At 28.6% G+C, this 17752-nt stretch overlaps 1 protein-coding gene across 2 annotated transcripts in view; it reads right to left on the bottom strand.

Annotated features, from left to right (window-relative positions):
- Window positions 1-17752, bottom strand: part of LOC139092937 (RNA-binding protein Musashi homolog Rbp6-like) — a 219802-nt gene that overhangs the window by 22045 nt on the left and 180005 nt on the right. For both annotated transcript variants that reach the window (XM_070643510.1, XM_070643511.1), the window contains exon 10: window positions 46-78. In XM_070643510.1, the coding sequence (XP_070499611.1) occupies window positions 46-78 (33 nt within the window). The remainder of the gene's footprint in view (window positions 1-45; window positions 79-17752) is intronic.

Genomic DNA, 17752 nt, shown 5'->3' with positions numbered 1-17752 from the left:
TTTTTCATGTTTATTCAATAATCAAAAGAAATAAAGATATCTTACCATCGCTCAAGGTTCCCAACGACCACATAAAATCTGTTGAAAATATTTAGAAAAAAAAACATAAAAAAATCTACTTAGAATTTTTCATTTCAATTTTTTATAATTTTTTTTTGGTTTTTTGATTCTGATAATAATTTTGTTTGCAATAAAAAATGCTTTATTTTCATTGTTTGGCTTCTTTGTAGGCACAAATAAAATGATAAAAGGTAGAAATCGCACACATAAAAGAAAAAATCAATCAAATAGAATAAAAATAAGAAGAAAATGAGAATATTTTAATGAATTCAAGATTATGATGAAAAATTATCATAAATTGAATGAAGAAAAGTTGGAATGAATAAATTGAGTAATAAGAAATGAAATTATAAGAAGTCAACATTGAGAATATATTTATAAGAATTTAATAATAAAGAAAAATGGAAAAAATAATCAATCTTCAAAGTCATTGGAAATTCAAATGCAAAGAATATAGAGATATATAGATAGATACACACATTTAAAACACAATTCAACTCAATGAGCTTCTCTTGACTATATGAAAATTTATTGATTTATTTTTTGTTGAGATTTTCTAGATAATTTGTTATAATTTTCTAGGATTTTTAAGACTATGGACTATGTAGGAATTATTTTGACTAATCTACAATAATTATGCAAATTTTTAAAAATATTCTCAAAAATTCACTCAACTTTCTAAGTCAAAATTTGGATTCGATTTAAATCCGGCACCATATCAGCGTCGTTTCGGCCTGTTGTCGGATTTTAGATCGAAATTTAGACTTGCGCTATTCCAACAATAATCAAAACTATAGCTCTGACATTAACTAGGTACGCTATTTGATTGTTATGATTTTAATGCAAATCAGACGTATAGAATGAAGAACGACATGACTCGATAAATAGATCTGTTAAAATTAAGGAGGCCAGAGGATTTTCTCAAAAAATCGGGACATTTTCAGGCTTTTTCGGGACACAGCAGCAAGGTTGAAAAGTACATCAGCGTGCCGGCTAAAAAACAGCAAATGGTCGCCCTAACATAAAATCCGAATTGAGACAGACTCAGGGTCGCATGATGCCAGATTTAAGGCTACCTAGGATGCCCTACCTTAATAATTGTAAAATTAAATTTACGACTAAGTATAATAGTACACTGATTTTTAGTTTGAGGGTATAGTATCCTGAATTGCCGTAGAAGTCGGCCAGAAGTGAAAAATCATTTGTCTTTTGTTTGTCGCACGGCTTCTTGGACTACAATAAGGAACAGGATAAATTTCTCCATTTCCAACTACTCGAGCAAATATAGCCCAATTATGCTTAAACCTCAAAATTGTCACCTCAATTTTATATTCTCTCATTTAAGATTTCCAGTCAATTATTGCTTCAAAATTCAATTTCAGAAATCCACAGCATTGACTGCAACACATTATTGATGTGCTAATCAGTAGCAACAAACCTATTTTGACACCAAATTCACATTAAAATCTTAATATTCTAAATAATTATGTAATATCCTTAATTTGTCCCTTAACTTGTCTGTACAAATTAACTTCAACAACTTTACATTCAAATTTTAATTGGAAGTAGCAATAACAGTATTGTAACAAACACAATATCAAGTCTCACAATGACAATTTCAGAAACAAAAGGACACAAAATGAAAACTTTAAATTCACTTAACAAGAAAAAAATTTGTTGAAGAAAATCTGAATAAAAATTGTTATTTTTTTGTTCCTTTTCACATCCAAAAATGACAGTGATGAGCATTAAGAACATAAAATAAAAGGAGAAAGTTTTTTATTTTAAAAGGAATAAAAGTAGAAAATTGAAAAACTATTAAAAAAGGAGAGCAAAGTTTTTCTTTTCCATTCAATTCTAATTCAATGTCTTTTTTTTGCTTTTTTTATTTCATTTTATTTTCTATCGCGAAGGATAGGATACAGAAAGGAAACAAAAGAACTTGAAAGTTAAAAAAACTTTAAAAAAAAGTTAAATTCACGAAACAGCTTTTCTGTCTTGCTATTCAATTTCAACTTATTTATGTATGTTGATGAAAGCTTAAAGGAACTAAATAAGATTTTCTCCTCATCATGTCTTGTTGAGAAGCTTCTCATTCTCATCAACAAAAAAAACTAACTCGAAAGTCTCACTTTTCAACCATGTTGAATAATTTTCATCGTCGTTGTCTGAAGCTGTTGCTGCTTCTTTAAACAACGACTATGAGATTCTCTTTCTTATTTTTTAGTGTTCGTGAGATTCTCACGTATTGAAAATTTTTATTTAAAAGCTTTTTAAGCTTCACAAGAAAGTCTTTAAAGACTTTGTCGTTTACTTGAAAGGAAATTTCTTTGATTCTCTTTTTTGCACTTTTTTTAAATTTCTTTGAATAAGAAATTGGATTAAAAAGTGTCTCAAGAATTATTAATTAAATTTGTATCATTAATCCCGGAAAGCACATGGTATTTAAATGGCTACAAATGTGGTCAGATTCGATGAAATTCGACCTTAGCTCATAGTAGGGTCAAGTTGAACTGGGGCCGAATTTCCAGGCATTTTTTACGTCGTGTAATGTAGTGATTGTGGGAAAATTCAGGAAATTTTCTAGATTTATTTAATTTTTAGTTAGTTACATTGTAAGATGGATTCTACTGTTACTTGACGTCTACACAGATGACACCGTTTGTCAAATTTCAGTTTTTGCTTTAAAATTGGTCCAAAACAGCCTTCAGAGTTATGTTTTGTCTCTATCGGATCAGAATTTCAGAAATCCGAAAAATCAATCTTGATCTTGAAGGCCCGATTTTGAGAAAGCCTTAGTTTCAAGACATCTTGCCGTTAAATCGGCGACGGAGCGGTTAAGGTTTGATATGCTAAATTTAAGGGATTTTGAGATTATTCCATGGCAAACCCTAGCAAATTCAGTATTTTTTTCTCCAAAAAGGCAGGGAAAGAGTGTGGTTGACCCATAAAACCTCCCTAAATACGTCGCTGAGGAGCATTGCCTTACCGACTTCGCAGTAATGCTCGGATATCCATTAAAATAATTTCATTTAAGTCCCTTCACTAGATCTCCTATCGAAAATTTCCATTCCGTCCCCTAAAACATCATTTTCATTTCTTTAAATTCAGAATTTAATTCGAAATAATTTAAATTTTGACAAAACTTCCCACATTTCCACTCCATATAATTTTCAAGAGTCAAAATCCAATTAGTTGATAAGTCGATTATTTTCATCATCTTTACAAAATTCACCAAGTGAGAAAAGCACAAGTAAAATGTACAAATTGTAATAATCATTGACCTACATTAAAGCTATTCTAATGACTCTTAAAATTATTGACAATTTTCTAAAGAGAGCTAAATGAGTCGATATTTCTCTTTTATCTATAATGACTTGAAATTTTCTTGTTACAATCACATTTATAGAAGCAGAAGTGGAAGTTTAATGAACTGAGAATAAATTGAGCTCTATTAAAAGAACTGTATTTATAAGTTTTCTTTGAAAATGACATAATAAGCTCATAAGTTGCTGTTTACATTTGATAGTGATTGTCCTTTTAGCGATGAAGCTCAATTGACAATTTAATGGAAAATAAATTGACTTGTAGAACAAATTTGATGAAAAACTTGAGATAATAGAAACTAGATTGTTGACTATTCTATTGACTATTAACCATTCTTGGTATCACAATTTTGGTTTAATATTTAATAAGTTCATCGAAAATTGTTTGGCTATTCTACAGCTCATTTGGCTATTCTATTAACACTAATTATTTTTTTGTCTGATGATATTTTTCGGAATTTAATAACAGTTTGATTTTTTTGACTAGTTTTAAACTTTTCAATCGAGATAATTGTTAAATTTTCAATCTATATAAGTTAAACAGTATCTATAATCTTTAATATAAACTTTAAGTTGCATTTGAAAATTGACTTGAGATTAACAAGTGCGAGAAATGATTTTCTTGTTGCAAATTTCCATTTTTTACATGGAACTAAATATTGTGTCATGTAAGAATATTTGCTAAATTCAAAATTTCAATTATAATCAATAGTGTGTGTGTGATTTTCAATTTATTTTAGATTCTTTAATTTAAATCAATTTATAAATTTTTGATAATGAAATTTTTGAGTTTCTAATTTAATTTCAATTAACTGTTCTAAATCTTTTCTAAACATTAATGTGATCTTTTCTGATTTTATGGGAACTTCGACGATATTTATTCTTAAAAAAAATTTAAATTTAATATTACAAATTTTTGATAACATTTTGATTATTTTATAGACATTTACATATAAGCTAAACAAAACCCTAGCAGATAAAAGATATTTACTTACACTAGTGAACTGGGACCGAGACCGAGACCGAGACCGAGACCAGCAAGGAAATTCTTCGAAGACTCGACTAATCTTGAGACCGATTCTGCAATGTCATTTTCTCGATCTCGAAAATCCCGGAGTCCTTAGTGGTTGTTAGATTCTTATGGAATTTTTTAGAAAAAAGAAATCTAACAAATTAAAGACTTTTCTCCACTAAGGCTTCAAATAATTTTGAATATGTAGATAAGCTACATCTAATCAGCTAAAATAAATTAATAAACACACACATCTATCTACAAATAATCGAATAATTTGAATTTTAGGTTTCTTCGATTCAAAATTTTCAAATGAATTTTAGAAAATTTTCATTGAACCAAACGTAATTTAATTACAAAGAATTTAATTTTAATTTTTTTTTGTAGGGATTATTTTAATAATAAAAATATTTTGCGGTACTTAATTTTATTTGCAACATTAAATCTTCTAAAACCGAAGTGAATATTAACTAAAGTAGGAAATTAAGGGCAAAGAAGACAACTTTACATAATGTCAGATTAATAACTAATCATATTTTCGATTAATGACTTTTTTTCACTAATTATTTTTGGACATCTTGTAAAATAGTCAATTTCAGAAAATGTGTCTAGTTATTAATCAGACATTATCAAGTTGCCCACTCGGTAGGGACTTTTGTAGGAAATAATTTTTGCAGTTTTAATTCCAATACAAATTTTTTACAACAGAAAAAATATCATCAGTAATCAGCTACGGTTTCATATAATATTAAATATTTAAATCATCACAAATTGAATCCATACTCCATATCCAATACATAATCATCATATTATATGGTGTGTAACCTAGACAGCAATTAAGTATCATTTTATTTGGCTCTGGACCTATTAATTTATATAATGTTAACTGTCATTAGGTTGGCATAAATTTGATTTCAAGTCGAATTTGCCATCCAACACAACTCTAGAATCACGCTGGCCTGGGAATACAAATTTCCGACTTTTCACCTAATATGTTTTTTTGAGTGCTTTAAGTCGTCTTTATTTACATTTAAAAGCTACTATAAGTCAAATTTGTAGTTTAAACAACTTAATACTGTCTTCATTAGTAATGGTTAAAGTATTTTGGATATATTCAATAAACACAGGCCCAAAACCAATAAAACGACACTTTGTGCTGATAAGGAGTGAAATTTCGTGTAAAAGACCTAAGATTGTGAAGGTTGTCGTCATAGTCAGACTCAAATGGTTGAATACTGACGTAAGCTGCAGCTTTAGCATTGAATTTCTATTCTTCAACATTTTAACTAATAATCATAAATTCAACAGATAATTTTCATCATAAATCTGTCAATCTTTTCAATAAACGTTCAAATAACTGTCATACCTTCCAGTCATTACATTCCTCACAATTCTATTAGCAACAACCTTCACAATTTTATGTCATTCGAGTAAACAACTCAGTACATCATATTTTAACGTTTTATGGATAAAACACTGCAGCACAATAATGTACTTATTGCCAGGCAAGGCATAAACATAAAAGAAAAAAAAATGAAAAATTTTCTAACAATCTATGAACCAATAAATAAAGTAACTAAAATAAATAGGAAGTAAAGTAACAAATTCTGAATGGTTTATCAATTAAGTTACTAACTTTGGCCCGCATAATCAAAAACTTTTTCTTATATTTTTCATATTTTTATCATAATTTCCTTCTCTTGTGTGCTACGTCGTTCGTGTATTGAACATTCAATCTTCACAGTTGGTGGAATGAAAGTAGATAGCTATTGAGTAGAAGATTACGAGGCAATAAATTTCCATAAACTTTTTATGATGGTCTCTATTTTTTTGTGTATATGAAGACATGGAAGTAAAGCAGCAGAATCAGGAAGAGAATGAATAGAATGAAAAGGGGCGAAAGATAGCTGCCGTGTGCATACATATACAGCTCTTAGTTCCGATTTGAGGTGAGGGCGGTTGTAAGATTGGAAAATATTTATAGCTTTGTTGAAAAAAAATAAACTTTAATGCTGATAACGAAGTGGATGAATTTATGGATTAATGGACGGAATTTTTTTGTTTCTTGTTGTTGATGATGTTGTAGCATATATTATGTAACGGATGATGGTCGTTATAAGCTAAATCACTTCTAATTAACAACAAAAAATGATATTTCTATGACTTATTATTCTCTTAGTTTTCTGTGTCTACATATATGGATTCATACTTCTCTGTACCATTTTTTATTGTCACTGAATCTATCAACTTTTTATTCTCATTTTTTTTTCTTTTTATTACTTTTTGTTACTCTATAGATGCTAATGAAATATATTATAGAGAAAGAATTAAATTCTGGAGTTGTAAATTTAGCTACTTTTTATGTTATTTTATACTCTGTTATTAGAAGCTAAGCTAAAAATGTTTTAATCTGGTTTTTTGTTAAGAAAGCTGTTGAATTTTTATAATGAGCTTAAGTGATTCAATATACAGTGTAGTAATGTTTTGATGGTTTAAATAGCCGTTTGTTGCTCGAGTCAGTCATCCAGTCAGTACAAAACGGTTAATCTATTCAAAATTCGATACCAGGCAGGCATGACTTTATCGTGATGAATTTAAACTAGAATTTAATTCAGAGCTTAAAGTCGACTCGGATTTTGTATGAAAAAGTTGACTCAAGACAACTCGACTTCGAGCTCTGATTTTAACCAAATCAGGCATCAAGACAGACGCATGCCAGATAGTAGGTTCGGATTTTAAATAGATTACAATTTGTACTATTTGAGTTGCATGACCAAAGCATATATTGACTATTCAACTTTCCAGTTATCGCTGTGTAGATGTAAATTGCAAATATTCATAAATTTAATACAATTTAAAAATATTATGGAAGTTTTAAGCATTTTTTAACATTTTAAAAGAGAATTTTTTGTATTTAATTCTCAAATCTTGTGAAATTTGCCAATTAATGACAGAAAGAATCAAATAAAGCATTTATATATTCAGCTTAAAATTCAAAATTTTAAAACATTTCTTTAAAAATTAGATTTATATCTAAACTCTCTTCTTAAACAGTCTACCCTACACCTAACCTCACATACTACTCAAAAATTTAAAAATTCTACAGCTTTCTCAACACATTAGCTGTAAAATCTCAACTACAAGAAAATTACTCTCAAAAAACAAATTCGGTAAGAATTTTACGATTTCAAAATTTTTGAAATTTTTGTAAATCTTTTTTTATTTCTGTCATTTTAGAAAAATGTATTTCAATTAAACTTTTTTTTTTTGAATCACAAAAATTTTTCAAGAGCTTTTTTTTGATTTTTTGGGTTTTGTTTGGTTTGAGCCACAAGCCTTTAATTCTATTGAAATCTAGATTATAAATTCATGGAATGAACTTAGTTGCTGCATTGTTGATTGGCTATGAAGTTTAGAACAAGCAAGATTCGCAGATGCAGCAAGTAAGTTCATCCCACTTTTAGTTTGAATTTCTATGACTTTATCATCTGAACTATTGACTTTCTGTTAGATTTCTATGAATTCTATTTCATTTTATATTGTACCAAACTAAATCTTATCTATAAATCTGAATTAGTTATCGTTAATTTGATTACAATTTTAATTTCTATAATTATTATTTTATGGTCACCAAATAGGTCATGTGGCTCTCAAATGACTACAATTTTTATTTAGTTTAAAATTCTGTGATAATTTTCTAAATTTTTAAATGAACAACTGAGTACAATTTTTCCAATAAATATTTCACAATTATTGCAATTATTTTTTATTATTTACAAATTAAATGCAAATATTTCTGCTCATTTTTTTAATCGATTACATTTAATAACTGTCTGACTAATTAACTTTTATTTACGCTTTAAAAAAAACTATAATAAATAATTATCTGTTCTATCATAAATAATGGTATTATGTGTTTATATAATAAATTTGAGAGAGATGGGGGTCGTATTTAGTATTAAATTCCATTTATATGAATAGGATCAATTTTAATGCATTTTTAAAAATTGCCAAAAAATATAAAATAAATCAACAAAACACTTCTCAATTTCCTCTCACATTTTTTTAATTAATTTACCTTCTCACATCATAAATACAACTTTTTTCAGCTCAATTAATGATATAATTAATACAAAATACGATATATGTTGTGTATGTATGGTTTTTATGGTTAATTCCAACCAAACAACTACAATTCTTTTTTTGTGCCATATTTAGGTTGATCATAATGTTGTTTGGGGGGATATACGATCATTACCTTCATCAATGTGCGTGAGTTATTAAATATGAATAAATATATATAATATGAGCTATATAATGCTTCTGCACTAAATATTGTGTACTTTATGTGGTTATATATTGTCACATTAAATTTTTGTTAATTGACTCATTCACTCGTTTAACATTTAGTCGATGGTGCGCACTAGAGTTATTGTGGGGTGAATTTATTGCAGAGATTGAAGTCGAGTTGAATTTTGTATGGGGTCTAGTGGACTTTTCTCTTGCAGACAGTGAGCATTCTCACTTAAATGAGGGTGTTCATGAGTATATTCTGTCAATATAATTGAAAATGCTCAATTTTGTGACCATACTCATGAGCATGCTTCTTGTCTGTTCGAGTTTCATACAAAATTCGAGTCGACTTTGAGCTCAACTTAAGTCACCCCCTATTGGAACTCATAGAGCTACCATAAATACTCACAAACCAGGGGTTAATTAAGAAAGGGATGTGGTGGTTTGGGGGTCAAACCCTCCTTCAAAAAAAATTTGAAAATTTGTGAAAATCAACCTCACATCCCATCCATTTTTAAATGTCCATCTACACCCCTGTGTGTCACACACTATACAAACTTATTATTAACTCATTAACTTTTAATTTTAATATATGCTTTCATGTCCATTCATTATCATTTACAAATTACATTCACCATCAATCTCACACAATGTGCTTTTAGACATTATCATTTTCATTATTGGCAATTGATTAATAAATAAATAAATTTGAGGATATTAATTGACTTAATAACTGATTAATAATGAAAATGTTGAAAATTGTGAGAATTTTAATAAGAATTCTATTGAGTTTTAAAAGGAAATTCAAAAGTTTAATAAAAAAGTTAACTAATATTCTGAATAATAAATCTAAACTTATTTAAAAAGATTTGTAAAAATTTGAAATAACTTTGAAAGTTAAAGACTAAAATATAAAATATTGACTAAAAGTTAGACCTGAGATTAGGAATAATGGGGTAAAAAACTAAATTAATTGATTGAGCTTAACAACAATTTTTAATAATTTTGAAGAAATTTAAATAAAATTCTTAAAATTGTAAATAAATTCATTTTGAAATTAAGAACTAATTTTTTAATTCTAATTTTTACAATAAATTCAAAATGAGAGGCTCTCAAACGTTCAATTCGCAACATTAAAATTCAAAATTCATTTCCGATTACATACAGCAACAACACCCCAAACACACCAACTTAAAGTTACTCAATTTACTTTAATGTACTTCATAATCCACTTCCTAATTACAAGAAATGATGAAGAAAGAAAAAAGTCAAATTAGTGGCATGAACAATTTCATTATGCCTTAATATATCAGCTCAATATTTTCCAGCAATCAATTCCAATTTGTGGTTAATCTCAATCAATTATGAATAAAAGAGAAAATGAGAAATAAAGCATAAATCTACGATAATTTATCATAAAAATAAGAAATAAGATCTGAATAAAAGTTATTCAAACTGCAAGTAATGTGTGATTATTTCATTAATCTAAAATTAATCCCTTCCATACGATATGTAAGTAATAATCGATTTCAAATTCATTTCCATTTCTCTCATTTACTACATCATCTTAACGTATTAAATACACTGCAATAATAATAAGAAGAATAATGATAATATTTTCTATATAAAATCTTACAATAACGAATATGCTTTCTCATCTACGATATGGATGTCCTGGTGGGGAAGTTTTTGGTGGGAAAATTGAGGGCAATTGTCAAGAATCTTTTAAAAAATTTTGAAATTTCTTCATTTTTTGTTGATAAATTCTTCAATTTTCTTGATAAAATTTTCAATTTTTTTCATGAACCTTTTTCAATTTTTTGATGAATTTCTCAATTTTCTTGAAGAATTTGTCAAGTTTTTGATAAATTTGTCAATTTTTTTTATAACTTTTTCAATTATTTTGATAAATTTGTCAAGTTTTTGAAGAATTTGTCAATTTTTTGACATAATTTTCAATTTTCTTGATTAAATTTTCAATTTCTTCGATGAACTTTTCCAATTTTTTGATGAACTTTTTCAAACTTTTGATAAATTTGTCAATTTTTTGACAAAAATTTCAATTTTCTTGAAAAAAAGTTTAAATTTTCTTGACAATCATTTAAACATTTCAATTAATTTCAAGCCATTTTCAGTAAAATTCACAACATTTTGATAATGTTATCAACAAAATCAATCCACAAATATTCCAACCATTACGAATCTCTCAAATTCACCCCAAAAATTTCACCACAAAGACATATATGTGTATTATAAATCGTAAATATCTCAAAAATGATATATTGTTTGACTTTGTCACTTATTTTCTATGGAATACATTTGTCTTTTTCATATAAATATATTTTCATGTTCTCATAATATAATTTTTTTTTCCATCTTGACTGCATATATACTTTTTTCTTATATTTTTTATATTTGCCATGAGAATGAAGAAGAACAACAATGTCTACATACGATTGTATATAATAAAAGTATGTAGATATGAATTGGATATATATAAATTTGTAAGTAAATTGTGTTAAAGATACGTTCATCATGATTTCCTTATGTTAAGGAATTGAAATAAAATTTTTCATGCTTGCTTGCTTGCTTTATTTGATAATTTTTGTTGTTGTCGGTAAACTTTATTTGATCTTTCTCAAAATAGAACTCTGTCGGGGATTTTCCTTTGATTATATGTGCGTATTTTTGTATGTTGACATGCTTTTTCAGCGTTGTTGGCTTAGATGTCTAGGCGGGATGTAAAATATAGACATTTACCGAGATCATGCCAATTTGAACAAATTTGGTTATGACATTCGGTGGGATTATGAATTAATTTTAAGTCCTGAGCAGCACAATGCGGCAAATTTCATTTTTTGATGTGAAATTGAGTCAAATTCTGGGCAGCTTTGCTTTTTACCGTCAAAACGGAGACATAGCAGTGCCTTAGGGTGTCTTACCCAGAGAACTCCCTTTTAAAAGGCTTAGGCTACCTAACTTAAGGCTTATTTAGCTTCATTAACGCTTATTTAGCCTTATTAAGATTAGACAGCTTTATTAGGACTTATTCAGCCTTAGTAAGGCTTAGGCAGCCTCATTAGGACTTATTCAGCCTTAGGACTTATTCAGCCTTACTAAGGCTTAAGCAGCCTCATTATGACTTATTCAGCCTTATTAGGACTTATTCAGCCTTATTAAGGCTTAGGCAGCCTCATTAGGGCTTATTCAGCCTTATTAGGGCTTAGATAGCTTTTTATACAGTCTAGACCAGATATAAAGTCACATAACAACACTGAGCATTTCATGATGAGCTTAAAAAATGCCTTCGTTGATTGAAAGACTCTAAAATCTTCCATTTAATTCAGCAAAAAGCATCCCTAAGCCAAAAAGTCAATTAAATTTTTATCAAGTCTCTGCCTTGTAATCCAAAAATCTCATCAAAATTCTCAGTTTCTTAGCAACATTTAAGAGATTTTTCTCCTTAAAATTCTCATAATGTCATTTCCCACAAGGAATTCATCTTGAAAAATGCTTCATCATAAATGTAAAAAGACATTAAATTATTAATTCAAATTAAATCATATTCACATACATTTACACACATTGTAATTAAATTTTTTTAATAAGTGAAATGAAATCTTGTTAAAAAATTTTGTTCCTTCTTTTCCTCACATTAAAGAAAATTTCACATAAATAATTAAATAATAGAGAAAATGTTCTCGCATTAATGTGTATGTATGTGTGTGTGAGGGGAACTAGCAGAAGCGAAAAATTTAATGAGTTATGAGAAATTTTTTGCCTTTTACATTCTTGAATTCTCTAATAATGAGGTTAAGAATGATGAGTTTGTTTCCATGTCTATTGGGTAGAAAATAACGAGGATTTAGACTGAGTAAGGAGTAAAAAAAAATATGGAAATTTTTTTACTGTTCTTTGGAAATTCTTGGTTTGGAAAATTTATTTGGAATTTTTATGAGAACAAGTCAGGGGGTGGGAGATGTTGAGACTGTGGACTAACGGAAAATGAGCTGGCTAAAGGGTTTTATTCAGGAGGGGTTTGTGGGTCAACCAATCCTTATCCCCTGCCGTCATCTTTAAGAATTCTTCAATTTGCTTGGGTTTTTGAGAAAATATCCCAAAAACCTTGTAGATTTTTGTGATTCACACAATAGCGCTAACAGGCGATAAGATCACCTTTAGTTAGCTACTGTAGTGGTCTATCTGAACTATGAAAGTATGTTCTTGTCCCCTAAGAGGCAAGTAAATTTCAAATTCCTTCCCCAGTCGTAGCATGCTCAACATAAGACCATAATGCTATTAAGGCAACATGTGTTCATACTTTCGGGCTAATGACCACAGAAAACTGATTTTTCTGTACTTTTTGATGAAAAATTCATTGAAAAATTAAGAGGGACTCATATGAGACACTAGCTTGTTGTTCATAGCTCTTCATACTTAAACAAGCAAGAACTTGCTAGATTTTAATACTCAACCTGAATCCCCACCCCACAGCACTCCTAGTCCTACACATAACCATCAACAGCAAGTTCCAATCCCTTGCAAACAAGAATGTTGAAATGCTAAATACTTTTGAAATGTAGACAAGAAACTGAAAAAGGCATGTGGCTATGTGTAAGAAAAGAAGCTCAGCTCAAGTTGTAAATGAACTTTATTCGTAGTAAATATGAATGTAAAAATTTTTTGTGAGGCTCATTTTTACATGGTAATAATAATAATATTAATAAGAGTAAGGCTGCTGCTGCCTGCCTGCTTATATTGTTTGTTATATGAGGAGGGATTGTGGATCCTTGAGTTTGTAAATGAGGGTTGGAATTTCCATCTTCAACTCTTCCTTCACAAATTTTCTTCTTAATTCCAACTCATCATTTAATTCTCGGCAACAGCAGTGACGGCATTTCTCATATACATACACATACACACGCACATATAATTAATGACAATCCATTTTGAGAGTTATTTGAGTAATGAAATATGTTCGCATTAAGTAAATATGTCTTGAGGAGGAAAATGGTTTTAAACGCACGACTTTTTTGTTTTTGTTCCTCAATGTTCATTTGTCGTTGTCTTCTCACTAATCGATATTTTAACATAAACTAAATTTTTCACTCTTTTTAAGGAAAAACAAAATTAAGGAAAAACTCATCTCACGACTCTTTTTATAAATGTTTTGCTCACAATGTCTTCAGCTAAAGCTATCAATCTATCAAAAACAAAATCTCTCTCATTTATTGATTCTAATCTAGAAAAATCACTTCAGAAAAATAAATTTTTCATTTTTAATCAACTACTTTTTATTTTGTTATGTTGAGACTGAATGATTGGTGGAATATTATGGGATTTTTTTGGGTAATTTGTGGATTTGAGCATTAATTAATTGGATTTTGGCAATTTTAGAATTTTAGATTTTTTCTGCGTAAATTGCAGCTTAATTCTCACATTTAAATCAATATTGTTCCCAAATTTTCTCATTTGATTAAATTAATTGAATTTTCCAATTTTATAATTTGGAATTTTGAGAAATTTTTTCATTTAAATTGCATTTTTTATTTAAATTTCAACTTAATTCACACTTTTAAATCTGTTTTGTGCTTAAATTTTCTCATTAAATTAATTGAATTTTAAAATTTTGTAATTTAGAATTTTGAGAAATTTTCAATTTAAATTTCATTCTTTTTGCTAATTTTCAGCTCAATTCTCAATTTTTATTCAATTTTTTCATCAAATTTGCCCAAATTTGCTTAAATTCTTTGCTCTAATTTAAGAAAATTCAATTTTCTTTCAATAAAATTTGAAACTTTTCGATTAATCTTTAAAATTTCCAATATTTTCCCAAATTTTCCATCAACCTTCAATCCCAACATCATTATAATCATTACACAGTTCTGATTGCTTTTCAATTAAAATCATCATCTTCTAAAATTTTTATTTGTAGACTAACAAAAAACTTAAATCACACAATTCTTTATAGGATCACTAAAAAAAGTCACTAAAATTTCTCTCTTATTGTTTATTGGTTCATTAAAAGATTTCTATCTAGAAAAAGTCAAAAAAATCATCACAATATGTCTCTATTCTAGTATCACACGAGTTAATATAAGATTAATTTCATCTACGATGGCACAATTATTCATTTTTTTTGTTTTAACTTCTAAGTTAAAAGTTTTGGAAGTTACTAAGGGGGATTTGGTTCCTTATTTGATATTTTAAAATTTGGGAGAATTTTAAGAAATTCTTCGAATTTTTTTGGCTTTTATCGACCGAAGTTTTACTTAATTAAATTAAAGTTTCTAGTTTTAATAAAAATTTTAAAGGTTTTATGAAGTTGAAAATGCAGTTTATTCTAATTTTGTAGTGAACTTCACAGAAAATTTCAATTCTATTAGGAAATGTTTCAAAATATGTGGGCACCCTAAAAGCTTTGTTGTTTTAAATACCACAAAATAGATTAGTTCCGGTCCAGACCAGCGTGACTTTAAAATTTAATCCTGAATCACGCCGTTCTATTTTCCGATTTTAAATCGATTTAGTGACTAGTTCTTTTCAGGATAGCTTTTAAGAATTATGGTGCAAGGAATCTTACAGATTACACCCATTTAAGTCACAATTTCTTGAATCGATCTTAGCACCAAATGAAGTATTTGGTCATTTTGAATAGTCCTCATGTTTTAGATCTTTTAGGGATCTTCGAAAAATTAAATGCAACACTGATGCTCTTGACACTATGCAGTGAAAATTTCTATATTTGAGGATGTAATGTCTTTATCTCAGTGAAAATTGAAATTCTTTAGGTATATCCTAGTTGCTATTCACTATCAGTTACTGCATTTTCTAAAACCTCAAAAATTTGCAATATTTCATTTTTTTCTCTACCTTAAAATTAGTCTTTTTCGTTCTTTTGATATTTTTTGGTACTTGATTTCTTTCCATGAAAACAAAAATTTAATGTATTCTACTAAAATGTATTAAGTTACTTATATTGTCAGTGAAAATTTCTTCATTTTGATTTTCAATTTCTTTATTCCATTTTAAAATCTAAAGAATTACTTTTTTTTGTATCGTATTCAACGAGAATAACCGGGTCCCTGAAGATGAATTAAATTTGAATACGGAAGTGATAAGCTTTGTTTGTCGATATTTTTTTTGTGCACATCTTTTAGTCTATATGCGAGCTATTCTCAATGAACTCATTTTTTTTTTAAATTTAAATAAAATCATCTATCTACGAAATCATCACACGTTATCCACTTCGTTGCTATTTATAAAAAGGGTATGTAAGCAGCTATCATTGTTGGCACTAAATAAAATAAAATTCCGGGTGAATTTAATCCATGATGTCTATCCACCTTCATATTCTATTCTATTTCGATGAATTTCACACAATTTTTTTTTTATATCTTCAATATTTTCGTATTTTCAGCTATAAAAATATTCTATCTACTTCAACCACCACTCAATAAGATATCGAAAAAAAAATAAACACAAGAGGTTTAAATCCACCGAGCATTATAACGTGATAACAATCAAAATCGCTTTTCAATCTAATAATTCCTATGTATTGATATCACTAGATTACTATTGGCAAATGAAAATAAGAATGAAATGGAACTAAAATTGTATAGATGAATTTTTGATAGTTTTTTTTTTGTTGCTGTACTGCATGCTGAGGGATGATTTTTTTTTGTTCGAACTTTTTTATTGTTGAGGCAAAAAAATGTTGGAGGATTTTTTTTTATTAAGGATTGGCAGTTTGAATGAGTTTAGGACTTATTGCAGCATTTAGTTTGGAATTTTTGAATGGGAATTTATTCCTGAATTTAAAAAGTGGGGTCATTCACTTATTGTGGGGAGTTTGGGAGGTTATCGATCTGACTTGATGGCTGACCAAAGAGTCAAGTGTTTCACCTTCCCATAGTACATCCTATGGCACACTTGGCGACCGTTGTTGTGCCGGGATAAGTATTTTAAAGAAGAGAACTTGTCAAGTTCTGGCCTGTAGGGTGGCAGACAGGCGTCCACAATTAGGCTAGTTATAATAAGGATTACAGCCTTCTATATTCGAAACCAAACTGTACAAAGAAGATTGCAAGAGAATTCGCTTATTATGTGCCTTTAAAATCCTCCTCTATTATCCATACAACCAACAAGAAGTTGGTAAATTGAGTATATTGAGCAATGAAATAAAAATTCCCAATGGAATCGATTATTTAGAAATCTCATTCAACTTACTCAATTACAAGTTCCTGATTTTATAACCATCATTGATTTTTACTGTGTTTAAAAATTGAAAACTTTTTTTTTGCAGTAAGGAGCTTTTGTTGGAATTTCTAAGATTTTTTTAATTGATGGCTTGCATGACTAGCAATTGAGACAAGATTATGAACTTTTAAATGATGTAGAATATTTCAGAAGTAAATATCATCAAGTTTATCATGTAATTGGTCATAATCTGAAGGAATTACTTACAGGATTTGTAAGTCCTTAGTAAGAATTATGTAAGAAAGATTAAAATATTCTTGAAGAAATTGACGTAGAAAAAATATGTTTCAAGACTTATGGACTTAGATGTGTAATGGCATTGCAATTTATTATGTGGAAAATTAGCCTTTGGGATTGCTCATTTAAAAGGGATAAGACCTTAAAAAATTTAAATTATCTAAACGTGACCACATGCCATAGCCATGTCTATCTGGGAATACTAGCTTTTAAATTTTTTGCATCGTGAACCTTTCAAGCTCAGTTCAAATTCAGGATCCATAATTCTTCGAGGTCTAGCCACTTGTCCAAGAAGGATTTCTTAAGGCCAAACAAAATACTTGGTTGTGAAACAAGCATTAATTGTAAATTTGGTTCTAAGCTTGAGTAAGAGTGACACCAATGCCACTTTGAATGACAATTCTTCAGATGTGATTTTCAGGTTTAACCTGAACATACTAGACGCATGCTAATGAGTATTCTCACTAAATTGAATTTGCTCAATTAAGATGACTGAATAAACTCATGAGCATGCTCATTTATTTAGGTGTCCTCTTAGGGATAAATCATCATTAAAAATCAACTC

This window comes from Chironomus tepperi, unplaced genomic scaffold (assembly GCF_022539635.2).
Source record: "Chironomus tepperi strain 1889 unplaced genomic scaffold, CSIRO-AGI_Ctep_v1 contig_316, whole genome shotgun sequence".
NCBI lineage: Eukaryota > Metazoa > Arthropoda > Insecta > Diptera > Chironomidae > Chironomus > Chironomus tepperi.
This window is presented reverse-complemented; position numbering and strand designations above follow the sequence as displayed.